Below are 17,122 nucleotides of genomic sequence, written 5' to 3' on the forward strand. Positions count from 1 at the left end.
GATAATGCAACATGTTTTTCATATAATGGTGAAGCAAAAGAAGAGCTTTATTTAGAGAAACACTACACTTATCTATAGGGTAGTTGGTGCAATACAAAATAGAAAAGGCTCATTGGTCCAAGAAGGCAACACCTCTTTGAAAACATGCTTTCTGCAAAACATTACGCCTTTTGCAGGTGTTTAATCATTGTTATAATTTCCTGTCCTTGAGCAGCCTGAGAAACCCAAGGCTTCAAGACTGCTTTTGTCCTAGTTCCCCGCAGTATCCAACAACACCTAGTCCCAGCTTCCACTGTGCTGCTGGAGGCCCTTTTGGCCCCTCTGCTTTGGGATGGGTCCTCTCTGCAGGAGCTCCTCTCTGCTCCTTGCCTTCCTCCCTTGCACTGTGCTGGAGGATACCCAGAAAGTCCCAACACCAGAGAAAGACCTATCTAGTGCCTGGGTTGAGCTGTGAACATCTTGTTACCTTCCCTTTCCTTCTTTTCTGAGACAATTCCTTTAGTACCAGGATGGTTTCTTTCACAGGGGTTAGCTTTCAGTGGTCACCTTGGATTCTTCACTCTATTTTTTTGTGACACCTGTTACTCATTTTGACTTCTCCCCATTGCAACATGTCATTTATGGGTTCTGTACTGCTTGACAGCAGGACTTGTTCATCACATCATCTCCTATCCCTGCCTCCCAGAGAGTTTCTACTTGAAGTGAAAAATGTCATTGTCTGGGCACCATCATCCTGAGAAGTTGTCTCAAACTATTCATTAAAACTAAAGACAGTAGATTAGATGATTAGGGATCCCTTGGGGGTTATGATGAGAGAGCTCCTCATCCAGAAATGAAACCCAGCCTTCAGTAACAAGATACCAAGCTGAAGACAGTGATTCTTTGGGGAGCAGGTCATTACAGGCACTGAATGCCTGTCTGGGAATGGAGCATGCAGGTTGTGTTTGACTGTGTGGGGAGCACTTGCAGCTCAGCAGGGTGACAGGCAGGCATGTCTCAACTGTGTCCCTCACATGACATTAGAAACACAAGCAGAGTTACCCTGAGAAGCTGCTTCAATTTAAGATGGGGAATGTGACCTGAGTCACCTGGGGGTGTTGGAAAATGTCAGCCAACCCCCAACACTGTCAGGGAAGCATGCCTGATAAATACTGTTAGAGCTGCAGAGTTCCTGGCGTTGGGCACTGGGGGGGCTGTGCTGGTTCAGCACTGGCTGGGTCTGCCCCTTGGTGCCTCAGGTATCACATTTTTGCTTGCCTTCTCTGTCTTTTCCTCTCCCACTGTGCTTTTTGCATCCCCACAAGGTGTCAATCCCTGTCCTCTGCAGTTCCTCAATGCAAGCAGTTGCAGCTGCCTCCACCACTGCTACCTCAGTGTCATCCCTGGGCTGCCTCTAGAACAGACCTGCTCCAGCCTGGATTGGGAAGGGCTGGATCAAACCGTTTCCCAGTTCAGCGCACCAGCACCCATCCAGGGGCTGCATGCTGACCAGGAGCTGCTTGTGCAGGTGTCCCCCTTCCTCCCACAGCAGGTCCCTGTTCATAGTTATGCTATTTTCCAGATATGAGCGTTACCCAATTAAGTTCAAACCCCAACCACCAGAGAAGAGGAGAACTAGTTCGGATGGCTCAGCATTCCAAAGGAGACGCTTCAAGATTAGAAATGGGGAGGATCCAGGCACAGCCCTGAGAGAATCGTGGGATTCTGCCCAGTCTTTAGGAGCAGAGGTAGATTTTCTTGTACACTTACTGCTTGTGTTGTCTCCCCAGCTTACCACCAACAAGTTATACTTGTGCTGACCTCCCTTTTTGCTGTCCTGTGCCCTGAGAGTGGACTGGGCAGAAGTGCCAGTAGTGGATGTGGGATGTGTGGGAGGGAGAAATACAAGAGTTTTCTTTGGAGAAGACTGCTGAAATTCTACAGACTTGTGTGCAATGTGGGAATTTTTTGCCATGATTTCTTCACAATATAAGATTAGGCTTTTATCTGCATCATGATGATAAGACCCTCAGCTTCCTTTCCAGAGCAAGCTGTGATGAGTCCTGATCTCCACGTACCCTCTTCCCAACCCAGCCAGGCCATCTTTTCAGGTCTCTGCTTTCACCTGAGAGCTGGTATTGCAGCAGTGGCCCTGAAACTGTCGTGTAAACTGAGACTTTGCAAAGTGGCTGTCTCTTCTTCCTAGCATAGAGAATGGCTTCTTTTTCAGGTGCTGCAATCTACTTCTGAAAAGTATTACATCCCACTAGGCTTGGGGGGATTCAGGTTATCCACGGACGTACCGTGCACTTCCCTTGAAGTGGAGAAGGTAAGAGGGAATCTGTCTCACTTCCACATTTTCAGTGTGGCAAGCAGGGCTGTAGCTCTCAGTCCCATTGGTGGCCCTCAGCATTGCCCACAGAGGGCCCTCACATCCCTCCAGAGCCATCACAAAGTGCTGCTGACGAAACTGGTTGTTGGAGAGGCTGTGCAGGACATGCTGTAGGGCTGCCCAGGGACTCTGTGCAGCACCTATGGAGGGCATTGCTCCCCCTGGGCCTCAACAGGTGGTCCATAGGAAATTTTTGCAGGAGCTTTTGCTGTAGCACCTTGAGAACACAGCACATAAATCACAGAGTGAGGGGAAAAGCCTCAGGAGTCAGATGAGCTGGGCTGGAGTCCTTCCCTGAACTCCAAGAGCTCTCACTCTGAGTCTCCTCCTTTTCTAAGATCAGTAAGAAATGCTTTTTAAAGGCAAGTTGGGCATCAGAGAGAATTTCTCTTGCTAGAAGACATCCCAGTTCACTTGAATGTACTGTATTAATTAATGCATTGATCTGTGAGTATGGGAGATTTTCCTCATGGTGCCTCTACTGGTCAGTGGCATGGATACAGGATGAGATTAGGATGATTCTGGCTGTGTTTGAGGAATAGGCCCCTCCAGCTGCAGTTTCTCCAAGATGCTCTTCTGCATCCATTTCCACACTCAACACCTCAATCTCTCCTGTCCCCAGGCTTTCAGTATCCTGCCACAGTTGGGTGAGCTGCAGCCGGGAGAGAGACAGCGAGTCTCCTTCACCTTCTCTGGCCCCTCCGACACCATGGCCAGTGCCACGGCGCTGTGCCACGTGGAGGGAGGCCCCACCTATGAGGTGGAGCTGACTGGGGAGGCCTCATGTGTCAGCTACTCCCTGAGCCAGCAGGAGATCAACTGTGGCTTTCAGGTACCACTCAGGTGCCCTGGCACAGCTCCCTGCCTTGGAGCTGCGGCCAGAGGGTTCCTGCCCACCTCAGGCCAGGGCTTCCTTCCCTTCCCAGCCCCTTTGCTGGCTCTGGGGCTTGGAAGTACAACCTTTAAGGGACACATCTGGCATCTCCAACCCATGGCCATCTCCAGCCCTCCCCAAAATCCTGGGAATGCCTCTTTTTCAGGGTACCTAACACTGCCTCCTGGGGCAGGCAGGGTCCCAGTGGGGATGCTCTGAGGAGCATGTCCCTGAAACATCCCTTTGCTGGTCTACTCCTAAAGCCTGACCTCAAGGAGATGCTCTTGTCTAAAGCTCTTGCTTAATCCACACAATAATCAAGTGAAGAAGTTGGGCTTCCAGTTACTGTAGTTGGAATAGTCCTCACTTCACTCTTTTTCAGTTGAAAGCCCACAGATATTTCCAGCTGTTGGCCCTCTCTGTGTTGCCCTGTGTGGCTCCCTTGTTGCATGTATGTTGCTTGCCAATACTTGCATGCATGTGCCTTTTCTTTTGGGATGCCTCAGTGCTGTCTCTGTTTCTCTTGGTTGTTGGTGACCCCTCTGAGTGCAGAGGGTCTGTGTCCCCTGGTTAATTTATTACTGGCCCTCACATGGTTGTTCCCACAGCTCTGTGTGCTGCCAGAGCTCTCTGGTTCTGTGCAGGTGCCCTGTGCCCGGGGGTTCCTTAGGTTCTCAAGTGCCTGTATCTCCTCCCTGGTCCCTGCTCCCATGGTGTGTCTGTTTTCAACCCCAGGAGAGAGGAAGGAGATTCCCAGCAGCAGGCCTGGGTCTGTAACTTCCTGCTCTTATGCCTTTTCTTCAGATGTTTAATGAAATTCATCACAGCACAGTCACCCTGGCAAACATTGGGAAGATTACATTTGACTGGGTGCTAAACCTTAGCATTGCAGATCAACAACTGCCTGGAGTTTTTCTGGTCAACCCCACTGCTGTAAGTAGCACAAGTGCCTGACCCCAGCCCTGTGTCAGATGGCCCAAGAGTGTTAAAGGGAAAAAAGAAGGGGGGGAAGTGGGGAAAATGTCAGAGGGGAAAACCCCAAACCCAGCCATTGGAGAGAGAGGACTGTATATAATTTCTGCTGTTTCTGCTGGGGGCAGAGAAACAAGTGCTCTCCTGATAGACTCCCCCATGGCCTTGGCTGGTGGGTGGCTCTGCTGTCACAGGGCAGACACCAGTGGCAGGCACAAGTGTGTTGGTCATTTGAAGTGGTGCACTTCAGTGGGTTCCTCTGAGAACGACGTGTGCTTTCAGAGCCCGGAGCACACTTGATAGAAACAAAATCTGGCTGATGAAAAAGACAAAGGACAGGTCTTGTATGGAAATGCAAGGAAAGGTTTATTGGGTTTCAAGGACAAAGACAAAACTAGGCTGAGGGCAGAGGGTTAACTATGGGACAAGAGAGGTGGGTCTGAGGGTGCAGGGCCAATAGAGACAGGGAAAAGTGGTGCAGAGGAGGGGAGCCAACCAGGGAAACCAATAGGATAACAGGGGTGGAGCAATGCAGTGAAACATAGCCAGTGGGCATCAAGGAAGGGAAGAACATTCCTGAAAGAGTACATACAAAGTGAATAGGGGCAGCACAGGGGTAGAACAACTGTACAAACCAGGAGAATTCAAGATATTAACATGTGCCTGCAAAGGCCTATGCGAGGCAGGCACTTGTCACCATAATCTTAGAGGGGTGTTTCTCCTTGCCTGCTTCTGCCTCTGCTGGCCTGAAGTGTTACAGTCCCAGTAGCAGGCTGGTTGCCTTTCACATTTACTGTCCTCTAAGAGGAATATAGGAGAATTCTATATGCTAGATTTCTCAGATGCAAGTAAAGTGCAAACAAAGCAAGTATTGTATCTGAAAACTGTTTCTTCATAAAAAAGGTGTGGTCCCAGCCAAAAGGGGATAGAAAAGAGCAGAGAGAGAAAGCAGGAAGCAGCAACAGCAGGGTAGATAGACAGGAAAGTGGCTCTGCAGGGAGCAGACCCTCCAGATGCTCCTAGCCCAACAAAAAAACCAAAAATGGCAGGGGGAAAACTGGCAGTGTTGACTGCTTTTATATGCTAAGATTCCTCCCATAACTCAGCCCTTTTAGGAATACTGGGGGTCAGACAGGTAAAATTTTCCCAGGCTTTGGGGTCTGCCTGCCTTCAAAGGGGAGGTCGCTTGCAGCCCCCAGAGAGGCAGCCCGCCTGCATTTTCTGCTCACATCCTCCTTTACACGTGGAGTGTGTTAAGGGTCCCAGCTTTTCACCTCGTGTCAGAAAGTGGATTTTTAACATATGTTGAAGCATAGATTAAAATTTAATTGGCTCGTCACAGTCACTCTGGGGACCCCGATGGCTTGAGATCCCAGGCTGTGCTGGCACTGGGGCCTTTCTGAAGGTCACTTTAACCAGGCTGTGTGTGAAAACACAGGACACAGTCCTTGGCCCTGCCTCCCTGCTGCCAGCACTAAGCACCACTTACATCTCCCTTACTGGGCTTGCTGCTCCCTGCCTCCTCCAGCTTTGATGCTGTGCCGTGGCTTTGTGGGGCAGTGAGGGGGCCAGGGAGCAGCAGGGCTGGAAGAGCAAAGAGAAAACATAGCACTATACCACCACTGTCCAAGCTTCTCAGTCCTGCCTGGTTGTCTTTGAGCCAAAGCAGCACTCCTGCCTTTGTTCCTCCTTGCAGTGGAAGAGGAAAGCTGATTTGCTTTCCATTTCTTCATGCCTGTGTCCTACAAGGGATGAGAGGAGCTGCTGGCCCTGCTGAGTGCAGGGACTTCTCTTCCTCAGTGGCAGCAAAAGAGGCTTTTTTTGTTGAGGCAGGCTCTTGCTGGCAGAGGGCAAACCCCATTAGCAGCAGAGCTGTGCTCACATCAGGCTGTGCTGGGGCCGCAGCCTTATGGGCCTTTGGGAAAACACACTGCACCCCAGGGTCAGAGGCTCAACCTTTTGGGCACAGGGAATGTAAAAGGGGTGAGAAGCAAAGCCCCTCCTCAGTTTAAAATTTAAAGAAAATTTAGTAAGAGACAGCAGGGGACAAAGTTAGTAAAGCAAAAGTAACAGCACTGGGTGCTTGGCTTGGGTGCTTAACTGCAGCCAGAGGCACACCAGTCAACACATCAACACCCCTTATATACTCTGGGTATTGCATCAGCCTCATACATATTTACAAATGTTTATATGTATGGAAATATTTTAATGTAGCTCCTCCTCCATCCCACCTTTTTGGAGCACGTGCAGTTGTCCTAGTTCCGGTCATTTGCCACTTTTTGGTACATTCAACAGGTTTCCATTGCTCCATTGGTTAAATGTTGATATTAATCAACTCTTCACCAACACTGGTATCACAACACAACATAACATTCGTGTTAAAAGAACTCTAAACTTTAGCAAAACTTCTTTTACAAAAGTCAACATTATAAAACATGTAATATTTGCTTTAATAATTGCCAATGCTGAGACTGTAATATATTTATCACAAAGGTGGGGTGGACAGAGAACCTGTCTTCTCAGGCTGTCTGTCCCCTGAGCCATCCCCCATCAAACACTCTGATGCATTCCCTCCCTCTTTTTCCATCCCTGCAGGGCTCCATTGCACCTGGTGAGAAGGAAGTGCTGAAATTCTCTTACATGCCAATAGTACCAGGACCCTTCAGCAGGACTTTCCAGCTTAAAATGGGTGACCTGGAGCTAGAAAATATCTGCCTGAAAGGAGAAGCTTCCTTTCCCATGATCACTGTGAACCTGCCCTGGAACATCAAAGGTGGGCACTGCCTGTCTGCCCCTAGGAAGGGCCCCCTCTGGTTTTGTTCCACACCATATGCACATGGGGTAGCTCATGCCCACCTCCACCAAGCCTGGAGGGTTGCAGGACTCCCACACCAACTCAAGCTTTCTGGTTGCTTCATGAGTCTTGAGCAGAGGATCCCACGTGGGCTTTGTCCCAGGAACTGTCCTGCAGAGCTTGCCAGCACATCTGGCAGGGTCCTGAAGGATGATGGCTAGACTGAAGGGTTTTGGTAAGCTGTAAGAGAGGCTGGCAGGACTTCTGGCGGGGTTGGATTTGTGTGACATTGTAGAGGGACAAATGTGATGGGGGGGAGAAAAAAATGAGGCTCAGAGAGGAGCAGCGACATCCACTTTCCATAGATGGCTTGAGGGATTTCTTTCTGGAAGTAAACCAGTGGTGGGAGGTGGGGATTTCCCAGCTTAAATGGGATTGGCACTTTTGCTCACACTTCTCTTTGTGGATGTTTTCTTCCCTCAGGAAATGAAAAATATGAGAAGCTCATAGAACCCCTGCAACAATACAGTCAGAAGAGAAAATTAGCTGTTCAGAGAAGACTCAGACCCCAAAGACTCGGGCCTTGAAGACTCAGAACCAGAACTCCCAAGGGCTTGGCTCTGACATTGCAGTAAGAGCACCTGCAGCCTTTTTGGCACATGGCCACCCTCTCCATGGCACCTGAGCCCCTTGCAGCCCACAGCAGCATCCTGTTGCCCTGATGGCTCCTGGGACCTCCGTGCCCTCTTACAACCACGTGTCACCTCAGCATTGCCCCTAGGGCTTCCACTCTGGGCATGCTCTCCTCTGGGGTTGCACCAGCTTCCAGCTTCCCAGGGAGAGTTCCTGAAGGCCAATGCTCAAGGGATGAAATTGGTGGTGTTTTGAAGGAGATGCAGGTCATTGCTGGGGAGTTTGTTGGTCCCATCCAAGCCCTGCTCGATTTACAGATATGAGCAGCAGCTGCTTGATTGTGCCCTGGGACTGTGCTGGTGTGCTCATCTCCAAGAGCACCAGCTTGGTCCTGTCCCTTTCAAGACAGCTTTTGTCAAGGTGCCTTGGTATGGCTGGGGCAGGCAAGTATCAGGAGCTCTGGAAAGTTCCTGGTTGTCTGCTGCCTAGCAAACTTTGCTAACAGTGGCTGGCAGGCAAGATGCTGCAGTTACTTCTGGAGATAGGTCCTGGCTAAGAGAGCAGGAGGTGTCACAGACACTGAGCAGCCAGACAGGAGGACCCCACACCCCCCTCAACAAGAGCAGGGTGGGAACCTTTCTCAGATGCAAACCTGGAAAACCTTTGCTAACCAGGCATTGTCTTCTCTTTCCTCAGTCAAATGCTCAGCTGCAGATGAGATGGTGATGAAGCTGGTAAAGAACTGCTCTGGCTGCAGAAAAACTCCCATCCATCCCCACAGCATGTTCCCTGACAAGGAGCTGTGCCAGGCTCTTGTCAAGTGAGTGGGGACTCCCATCCCCATGTCCAGGTGCCCCGTGGGGAACATCCAGCAATGTCCCTTTTCCTGAGAGCTCCTTGTGCCTGCAGAGCTGGGAATAGCCTGGGTTTTAGAAAGGCTGTGGTCCTGGTGACTGTGACACCCTCCATGTGAGCAGCAGAGTGTCCTCCCTTCTCCAGCACCCTGCTGAGTTTTGGACTGCTCAGCTCCCCACAGGTGTGGGACTCTGTCCCTAGAGGTGAGGGCACCCAGTGCAGACCTTCAGGCTTCCAGACAGCAGAAATTCTGTCCCTGCTGACCAGCTCTGAAAGAGACAACTCCCAGCTGATGCTTGGTTCCACAAGACACTAAACAGAAAAACTTGCACATGTCAGCAAACCTTTAAAACCCAAAACAGATGGCTTGAATCCTGGTGGGGTTGCAGGGTTTATCTAGGTAACTTGCTTTGTCTCTTAGTAGCATCATGATGCAGCACAAGCATGGGGGCTTCAATTCAGGAAGAAGATGCTCTGCAGAGCAGATCATGTGATCTGGTTGCAGAGCAGTGAAGACTCCCTGTGCAGGCAAATCTTATTCCTAGGTCCCAAAGCAATTTCAGGCTCAGGTTGTACACCAGGCTAAGCAGTTTCTTTGAGACCAGTGGAGGCCCAGTGTACTCACCTATACTGGCTTTTAGTGGCAGAGAAGCTATGGCCAGTGTCCATTTGAAACTAATTTTATTTTCAGGTACCATTAGTAGCTGATAAAACCTAGGACCTGTACTCCTGACTCCCCAAAGTCGTTTCCAGGTGGTCAGGCCATGGGTTTCATGCGCTTGAGCTGAGTTTTTACAGCAGTGAATAAAGAGCTAGCCACTTTATTTGTATCCTTCATCCTCTTGGACATGTCCCAGGCTGTGTTTTAAGGACTGTCTTACTCCTCTTTGCAGAGTTGAGCTGCCTGAATATGTCCTGGACATGGGTGCATGTAAGGGTTACACTAAGACACACTCTGGTGATCACCAACCCTGGGCAGATCCCAGTGTCCGTCCAGGTCGATGTGTCTGCCCTGCAGAACACAGGTAAGCAGTGCTGGAAACACTTCCTGTGGGCTTGAAGGTGTCCAAATTATCTTAAGCACTGAATTTGGGGAGGTTTTTGGGCTTTTCCTTCTCAATGCCCCTGTTGGGAGCTTTAGAGGCAGAATTCTCCTGGCCAGCCGTGCCCAGGGGAGCTGGCCTGCCTGTGGCTGCCCTAATGCTTCAGTGCAGGGGCCAGATGGGCTCATCACCCTGGTCACCTCTCAGCATCTTCTGCCTTGGCTCCCATGGCATCTAAGTCTCTCTGGGCACTCTGTGGGCTTGTTTTGCAAGCCAGCAGGGTCTGCCATGTTTTGGAAGTGCTTTGGTTGGAGTTCACACTGTCACAGCACTTGTATTCAGCCTTTATGAGGAAACAGCTGCGACATCCTCTGGTGGATCAGAGGAGGCCTTGAGGCAGGGCTGTGCTTCCATCACACAGTGGCTCACTGTGTCTGAGGGGTGTTTAGGTGCACTCTTTAAGTTTTGTCCAGGTCACAGCATGGCATGGGTTTTTCCCAGACCTCTCAGTCAGGACACCTGTAAGGCCTTAACATGTTTTATGACACGTTTCATGTTTCTTGTGTATCTCAGCTGCTTTGTTCTCATCTGTTCAAGGTTTCAGAGTGAATCTGGACCAGATGCAGGACCTGCCTCACAAACACACCGTAATGATAGAAGTGTGCTTTGAAAGTACCCACCAGCCACGGGGTGCTGTGGATGTGCTGCTACCCATAAAGGTAACCACAGCTCTTGGGGCAGGCAGCAGGCTGGGCACAGCAGCAGATGTCACCTGCAGCCTCTGCTGACTTCTCTGTCCTTCTGCAGGTGACAAAAGGCCCCACGTATAACATCCGCCTCCGTGCCACCGTGATGGAACTGTCGCTCGACCTCCCCAAGAACACACTGCAGTTCTCAGATACCCTCATTGGGCAGTGCCAGATTGAGACAGTCCGGCTCTACAACTGGTTCCAAGTACCCTGCAAGTGGTTCATTGAGGCCGTTGAGCCTGTTAGGAAGGTAAAGCACAGGCGACATTGAACGCCTGACTTGGTTGGGTTTTCTTTGTGTCTCTTGCCCTTTTTGCTCCTGTGGCTGCCTGAGCACTTGGATCTAGAGCATGTTTGAGGAAGCTTCTGAGGGTCTAGACCAAGACTGGTTTGCCTGGACCTGTTCCATTAGCTGATGCTTTGCTTTTCTGCCATATTCACCCTTCCTCCTCCTCTGAGGACAGTAGTTCCCTATTTGCCTGTCCTGTCTACAGATTTTCCCTCCAGCTCCAGGCTATGGGGGCCACACTTGGTTTGGCTGTGGGTGCTCTCAGCATTGTATCAGTGTTTCAGAGCACTGCAGGAACTGAGGCTCTGTCCTTGCAGACCAAGGGACCTCACACAGTTGGTTTCTGTGCCCAGGACAATCAACGCCAATACTGGACACCAGGTCAGAGGCAGCAGGCGCTGGAGGATGAGCCCTGTCCCTTTGCAGTGACGCCCTCCAAAGGAACCCTTGATGCAGGAAGGTGGCAGGACTTACAAATCCAGTTTACACCCAAGGAGGAGGTGAGATTGGCAGGTGTCAGCCCAGGAGGCCTGTCAGGGCTATCTGGAAATGAGGGCCTGGTGCAGAGAGTGTGGTATGAGCTGTGCCTTCACGGGGAGCTTTCTGCAAGCCCATTCTCAGCGTGGCTCAGTCCACCCCACAGAGCACTCCTGTCAGATGTGCTTTGAAATGCCCATAGGGAGCTTGCAGAGGGAGAGTATCAGGGCTCTGTGGCTGCCTCCTGGCACATGGGGGGATGTGCCCAACTCCCTTCAGCCTCCCCCTTGCCTGGCTGTATTTGCAGCTGCGACACTGGGTGCAGAGCAGCTGCACACTTGCCAGGATAATCCTGGAATGGCCAGTCTAGGCTCGTCCTGCTGCAGAACTGACAGACAAAACAGCCACCAGACACCTTCCTGGGCATGGCAGGACAGTCACCTGCAGTGGTGTGCTGCCAGCAGTCCCTGGGGCTCTGGCCTGCCTGCACATTCCCATGCAGCTGGAGATTCAACTTGGAGCTGGACGGAGTATTCCAAAAGTTTGCCTGTGGCTGCTGGCCCTTGGAAACTGACAGTGCATGCCAGTATGGACACAAGTCCTTCTGTGCCCACTACAGTCCCAGGGATCTTTAATTGCTCTAGAGAACTCTTTTCTGACTCTGACCAGAGCCAACCACTAAAGAGATGATGACCCTTATTTCTAGCCAGCGAGAGCTCATTTGCCTTTCTCCTGCAGCTGGCATTTGCCTGATGCAGCAGTGCCAGGACTTTGTCTGGTACTCTAACCCTGAGGCCTTCTCATGAGCATTGCACTCCTGCATGACTATGTGAAACTCCTGACAGTCCATTGTACATCCATCTGATACCCAAATACCCGATTACAGTGCACACCAGGATTCATCCCAGTTACTCAGACCCAGGACAGAGATGCTGTAGTATCTATTGTAAATAAGTATCTGGTTTCCATTCACCTTAGAGGGACCGATAACACCCTGACCTTGTGGCAAGTGTTGTATTTGGAGTCCTGTCACCTGGATCTCCATGGATGAGTTTTCTGCACTTTTCTATTTTCAGACGTCTTACAAGAATGAGCTGCAGCTTAGCATTTGTGGGAGGGGCAGAGGGCAGGCGGGAGGGGGCAACAGTGGCCATGCTGGTCTCGGGTGGGAACGGGCTGGAGCAGCGGCTCCTCGCTCACCGTGTGTGTCCGGTGATCAGCTGTGTCCGCAGAGGCAGGAGGCTGGAACGGGGCAGATGCAGGGCAGGTGATCACAGAGGGTCTGGCTCTCCTGTGTTCCACAGCGTGGGGCTGCAGACGGGGTGTCCTGCTCTTGGCTCCGCTTGCCGGAAACACGAGGAATCATGAGTCGTCCATCCGCTCCCCCCTACTCCTTTTGTCTGGAGTCATCAAAGATCCTGGGTGTAACCAGGCCAGCTCCATTGGCATGATAATGGGAAAAATTCTTTAAATTGACACAGTAAAAGAAAAACACTCAACCCCCAACAGAGGCGAGAAAAGGAATCATGTGTATGGTTTCTCTTCCCTGTGTGCACAGTTCCTGCAGATGGAAGTGGGTTCTGAGTGCCAAAAGAACTCTTTAATGCCTCCTGGTGCCATGGGCGGGGAGCTGCCAGTGGTGCTGGAGCATTGTGAAGCACAGAAGAGGCCAAAGGCTCAACAGGAAGAGCTCAAGGCCATGGCAGAGGCCATGGTCACAGATGAGACTGAGGCTGAGGCCATGGACAAGGCAGCACCAGGTGAGAAAAGCATTGAGGGTTTGGTGGTGTCTGTCTTGACTATGGTCAGAACAGGGAGTCCAGACCATACACCCTGAACCTTTGTCACCTTGTTCTCCAGGGAAAGCCCATGCTTTTAGCAGCTGTCTGCTCCCCAACTTGGTGGAGGAACTCTTGGGGGAAGGGCAGTGGCATCCTCTACCAACCTTGAGTATAGCCAAAGCTGTTATCTGCCTGCCATAGACTGGGGAATTAATCAGGATATTCCCTTGTGTCCCTTAGCCACAAAGACTAGAATTGGATGAGTTCTTCAGCCAGTAGGACCAGATCTAATATCACTGGCTCGTTTATATTTGCACCTTCCTAGCAACAAAAGAACAAGCTCATGTTGCTTTTACCAAGTCTCCTTTCCTGGGATTTGAGGAGATGGGGAGGATGATGAGGATCAAAGGAAGGTGGGAGGCTGACTTTTCCCCCTGGATTTGCAGCATATGACAGGGCTGTCACAGTCTCTCCTGAGCCCATGGTGGAAGTGACTGGGAATCCTGTTTCTTGGGCTGTCATGCGCCACCTGGGCATCAACCCATCTTTGGAGAGGCGTGAAGCACAGCAGGACAGGAGGATTGTTCTCTTTGTCCATGGGCCATCCCAGGCTGGTATGTGAGCTGCAGCCCTGGGCTGCGGGAGAGGGGCAGGCAGGAGGAGCACATCCTGGTGGATCATGGTGCTTAACGCAAAGTCCTCAGCTGAACAGGAGGTGGAGATGATCCTCTTGGCTCCAGAATTCAGAGCTTGTACCCACTCTCCAGCTGCCTCCCTCATGGCCTCCCCAGAGAAACACTAGCTTTCCCACTGACATTTTAACTTTGAAATGTTGTTAGAGATTTTTCAAGAGCCTGTCCTGCAATGCCTCATAGCACGTGTGTCCTGGTTTGAAGGACAGGTGTCTGCCAATAAAGGCAGAAGCTTCTCTTTGAAATGGAGAATGTAAACTCCCTCCCTCCAAATTATTATAATTTTGAAATTAAGGGGCTCTCAGGCAAAGATATGGGAATTAGGAATAACAGTTCTTTACTAGGAAAATTAAAATAGAAATACAATATTACAAAGAATAATCCCAAAACACTGACAGAGTTAGAATACAACCTGATACCCCATCAGCTAGTCAGGGTGTTGGCAGCAGTCCCATTCAATGGTGGCTGCATCCTCCTGCAGTGACAGATGTGGTTCAGTTGGAGCAGTGCTCCTGTAGAAGGTGCAGTTTCCTCTGAAGGTCCAGGGATGATATGGAAAGGTCCAGTTTTCCTCTGGAATCCAGTGGAAAGAAGGTTGCTTTGGTATTCCAAATCACAGATTTTATCTAGGTAGGAAAGACTTGGCTCTTCCTCCTGGCTGGAGCATCTCCCAGTGGGATGATGTAATTTTATCAGTCATGCAGTGGGACTGAATGGGCCAGCAGCAGATGATATCTTCCTGGAGAGAGGATGGGCTGGGGAAAAGATAAAGATGGCTGCCCCACTTGGTTTAAACATGGCCCATTAGCAGATAATATGTGCCACAGAGATAAGGGTCACTGCCCCACCCAGCTTCAACAGATGGTGAGAGAATACACATTTCTGGCCACATCCTGTATTGCAACGAAAGACAAAGTGTGACCAAGCAATCCTCCTCTCTCTCAGGAAAGACAGAAGTAGCGGCGGCCCTGTGTCCCTATTATGACACTGCTCGCTTGTCTATTGACACTGTGGTGAAAGAGGCCATTGCCAGTGATCAGAGCCAAGCAGGGCACCGTGCCTGGGAGCTTTGCACCAAGGCTGCCATGGAGCTGGAAGGTGAAGATGAAGGTAATGCTGGTAAGGAAAAATGCTGGACCCAGAGCCAGTGCTTGAGAAACTCACCATGACTGTCCACTTCTGCTTAGTCAGAGCAGCAGTTTTTCAGTCCTTGAGTCTCTTAGGGAACATGGGTGAAATGCAACTCTAGCTTGTCTTAAAAAAAAAAAGAAACATATAAGGGTCAGTCAGGGGTTGTTTTATAGCCCCCTTTGCTGCTATTCTTGGCACATGTTCATTTTATAGGGGTGGTGAAGCATGGCGGTCTCTTTCCCAAATATTTTATATTTCCTCAAAGCTGAATTGACCTTGCTCCTCATGGGTGGCAGGAAGAACTGCTGCCCACTTTAACAAGAAAAAGCCTTCTGAAGTGGCTCATTAAGCACAAGAGGACTGATTAAGAGTGCAACCTTGCAAATGAGAGGAAGGAAGGACAGCCTCCCAGAGGCATTTCCAATGAGAGACATGCTACAGATGAGCTCTTTCCTCCAGAGATTCACCTGTGCCCACTGTCAGGGTACACAGCTCGTGCATGTTGGGCTGTTCTCCATGTGACTTTAATGAAACTTACTGGGCAGTTGGTGCCCTGATCTCTGCAGGGTGAGGCAGATCTGGCTTGGTGCAGGGGGAAGTTTTGCATTGCTCAGTTTTGAACCTGGCTGGGTTGCGAGCTGGTAGAAAGAAGAAGAGTCTGGGTCCCAGCCGGGGTTTTCCCACAAGGTGGATTTCATTTCAGTGGAGACAGGTGATGCAAGTGGGGTAGGGCTGCAGGTCTCCACATGAGGGAGGGATGGGTGCAGTGAATGGAAAAATGGTCCTGGAGGACCAATCTTTGGCTTGATCTGTAGGGGAACTGCTGTGTAAGCAGTGTCACCTGCATGCACAGTTGTTAGGAGGGACATAGTAGTGCTGGCTTTCAAATCAAGTATGGGATGGCATGCTTTACCATGATGGTAAGAGAAGCAGGGAAGGAGCTGCTTCTGGGAAACAGTGTTGTCAGTGCCCAGCAGACTGGGGGAAAAGTGCCATGTTCCTTCCAGGGCCCAAGGTTGTGCCCATTGCAGGGAAAGGTGCCTAATTGCTTTTCAAAGACCCCCTGAACCATCTGCCCCCTGTGCAGGTAAAAAACCTCAGGTCACTGCTCAGAGCAAGAATAAACAGGCCTCTGGGGAAGAAACAACGAGAGAATGCCGAGGCAAGAACCCTTCAGCCCAAAAGAAGAAGAAGCCAGCCAGCAAACCCAACAAAGAGGACACCAAGGTAAACATGGTCTGCCCTGCTTGATGCCTGGGACCTTTGCATTGTCTCTGAGATGGGCAGGGGCTGGTATGGGTGTCCACAGTGCAAAGCCCAGCTGGCCGGCTGGGCATGACTTGGTTGGGAATGTGCTCTGGCAGACAACTCTGACACGGCTATCGGAGTCCAGACTCGCTCGAGGAGAAACACCAGCCACACCAGGTCCAGTGGGGAGCTGCCTCAGTGTGGCTTTACTGCAGTGTGGCTTTTGTGCCACCTGTTCAAACAGTGTAATAGCATCAGGGATGGGTCCTTCACCCAGCCTGCACTGCTGGGTTGTTTTAGTCTGCACTAGTGAAGAACCTCAAGTCCAAGCTCTTCAGGGCTTTCCGCCATGGTTTATTTTCCTAACAATGTTCCACATTGTAGTTCACAGATTCCACTGGTCCTGCACCACAGCAGCTGAGCATCATCAGGAGTCATGGGAAGAGCTGAACTGCTTGAGCTGTGTGCTGCCCAAGACTTGCTGATGGACATCCTCTGTGAGAGGCTGAAGGTGTGTGGCGTGGGGGAAAAGGACTCATTCCTGCTCCAGAGAGACAGGCAGTGAGGTACAACTTGGAGAGGAGGAGGAGGTCTGCATGTGCTGTTGGAAGATTTGGAAGATCCTGGACGTGTGCAGGGATCCTTCCCTGGGGAAGCTGCAGATGCTCTTGGTTGGCAGAGCCTAAGGACAGATCCAAGCTGGTCTTAGCTAATGCCCTTGGAACAAGGATAGCTGGTGCCCTGTGACATCTAGGTTTACTGTCCAGCTGCGAGCCCCCTGCATGCAATGGCTGACTTGCTCTTCCCTTTATTCCCAGCGTGGAGACTGCTACAGGGGAGTGGTCTTTCATGGCTTGGAGAACCTCTTTGCAAGCAGCCTGGGATCTTCTCTGCTCTGTGAATTCAAAGCTGTCAAGAATCGTTGTCATGTCTATATGGTGAACCTGCATCAGGATTATGATTCTTGTAAAGCCAAGGAAGAAACTGAAAGAGAGAAGGAAGGTGAAATATATCTGTCCCTCTCAAATCTGTCTCAAGCCCTCAGCCTTATCTCTGTGTATCTGGGTTTGCAGCAGAGCTTGTAAGAAATGTTTTATAATCTTGCCACCTTCTGCCTCAGTGTAACCAGCACTCATCTCAGAGTTGCAGGAGATCTGACGTTTTAAGACCTCACCTAATCTCTAACATTAAAGCTTGGGCACAAGTCCAAGCT

The 17,122-nt window shown here is 50.6% G+C and overlaps 2 protein-coding genes across 2 annotated transcripts in view; both read left to right on the top strand.

Annotated features, from left to right (window-relative positions):
- The window catches only part of LOC306807062 (hydrocephalus-inducing protein-like), a gene marked incomplete at its 3' end in the record, with an annotated part of 43,561 nt that extends 35,963 nt beyond the window's left edge, over nucleotides 1-7,598 (top strand). The window contains exons 22-27 of the mRNA XM_079316315.1: nucleotides 1,562-1,727; nucleotides 2,210-2,308; nucleotides 2,994-3,203; nucleotides 4,050-4,178; nucleotides 6,813-6,990; nucleotides 7,495-7,598. Of these exons, the coding sequence (XP_079172441.1) occupies nucleotides 1,562-1,727; nucleotides 2,210-2,308; nucleotides 2,994-3,203; nucleotides 4,050-4,178; nucleotides 6,813-6,990; nucleotides 7,495-7,598 (886 nt within the window). The remainder of the gene's footprint in view (nucleotides 1-1,561; nucleotides 1,728-2,209; nucleotides 2,309-2,993; nucleotides 3,204-4,049; nucleotides 4,179-6,812; nucleotides 6,991-7,494) is intronic.
- Nucleotides 7,599-9,409: 1,811 nt separating this feature from the next.
- LOC306807063 (hydrocephalus-inducing protein homolog) lies at nucleotides 9,410-16,865 on the top strand (the record flags this gene model as incomplete). The annotated part of the gene is made up of 10 exons (XM_079316316.1): nucleotides 9,410-9,524; nucleotides 10,140-10,261; nucleotides 10,350-10,541; nucleotides 10,934-11,080; nucleotides 12,616-12,817; nucleotides 13,285-13,452; nucleotides 14,476-14,640; nucleotides 15,749-15,888; nucleotides 16,294-16,420; nucleotides 16,728-16,865. 9 exons carry the CDS (start codon nucleotides 9,410-9,412, stop codon nucleotides 16,357-16,359), a joined length of 1,317 nt encoding a protein of 438 aa, XP_079172442.1. The 3' UTR covers nucleotides 16,360-16,420; nucleotides 16,728-16,865.
- Between the last annotated feature and the right edge of the window lie 257 nt (nucleotides 16,866-17,122).

The sequence above is a fragment of the Erithacus rubecula genome (genome assembly GCF_903797595.1).
Source record: "Erithacus rubecula genome assembly, chromosome: 12".
NCBI lineage: Eukaryota > Metazoa > Chordata > Aves > Passeriformes > Muscicapidae > Erithacus > Erithacus rubecula.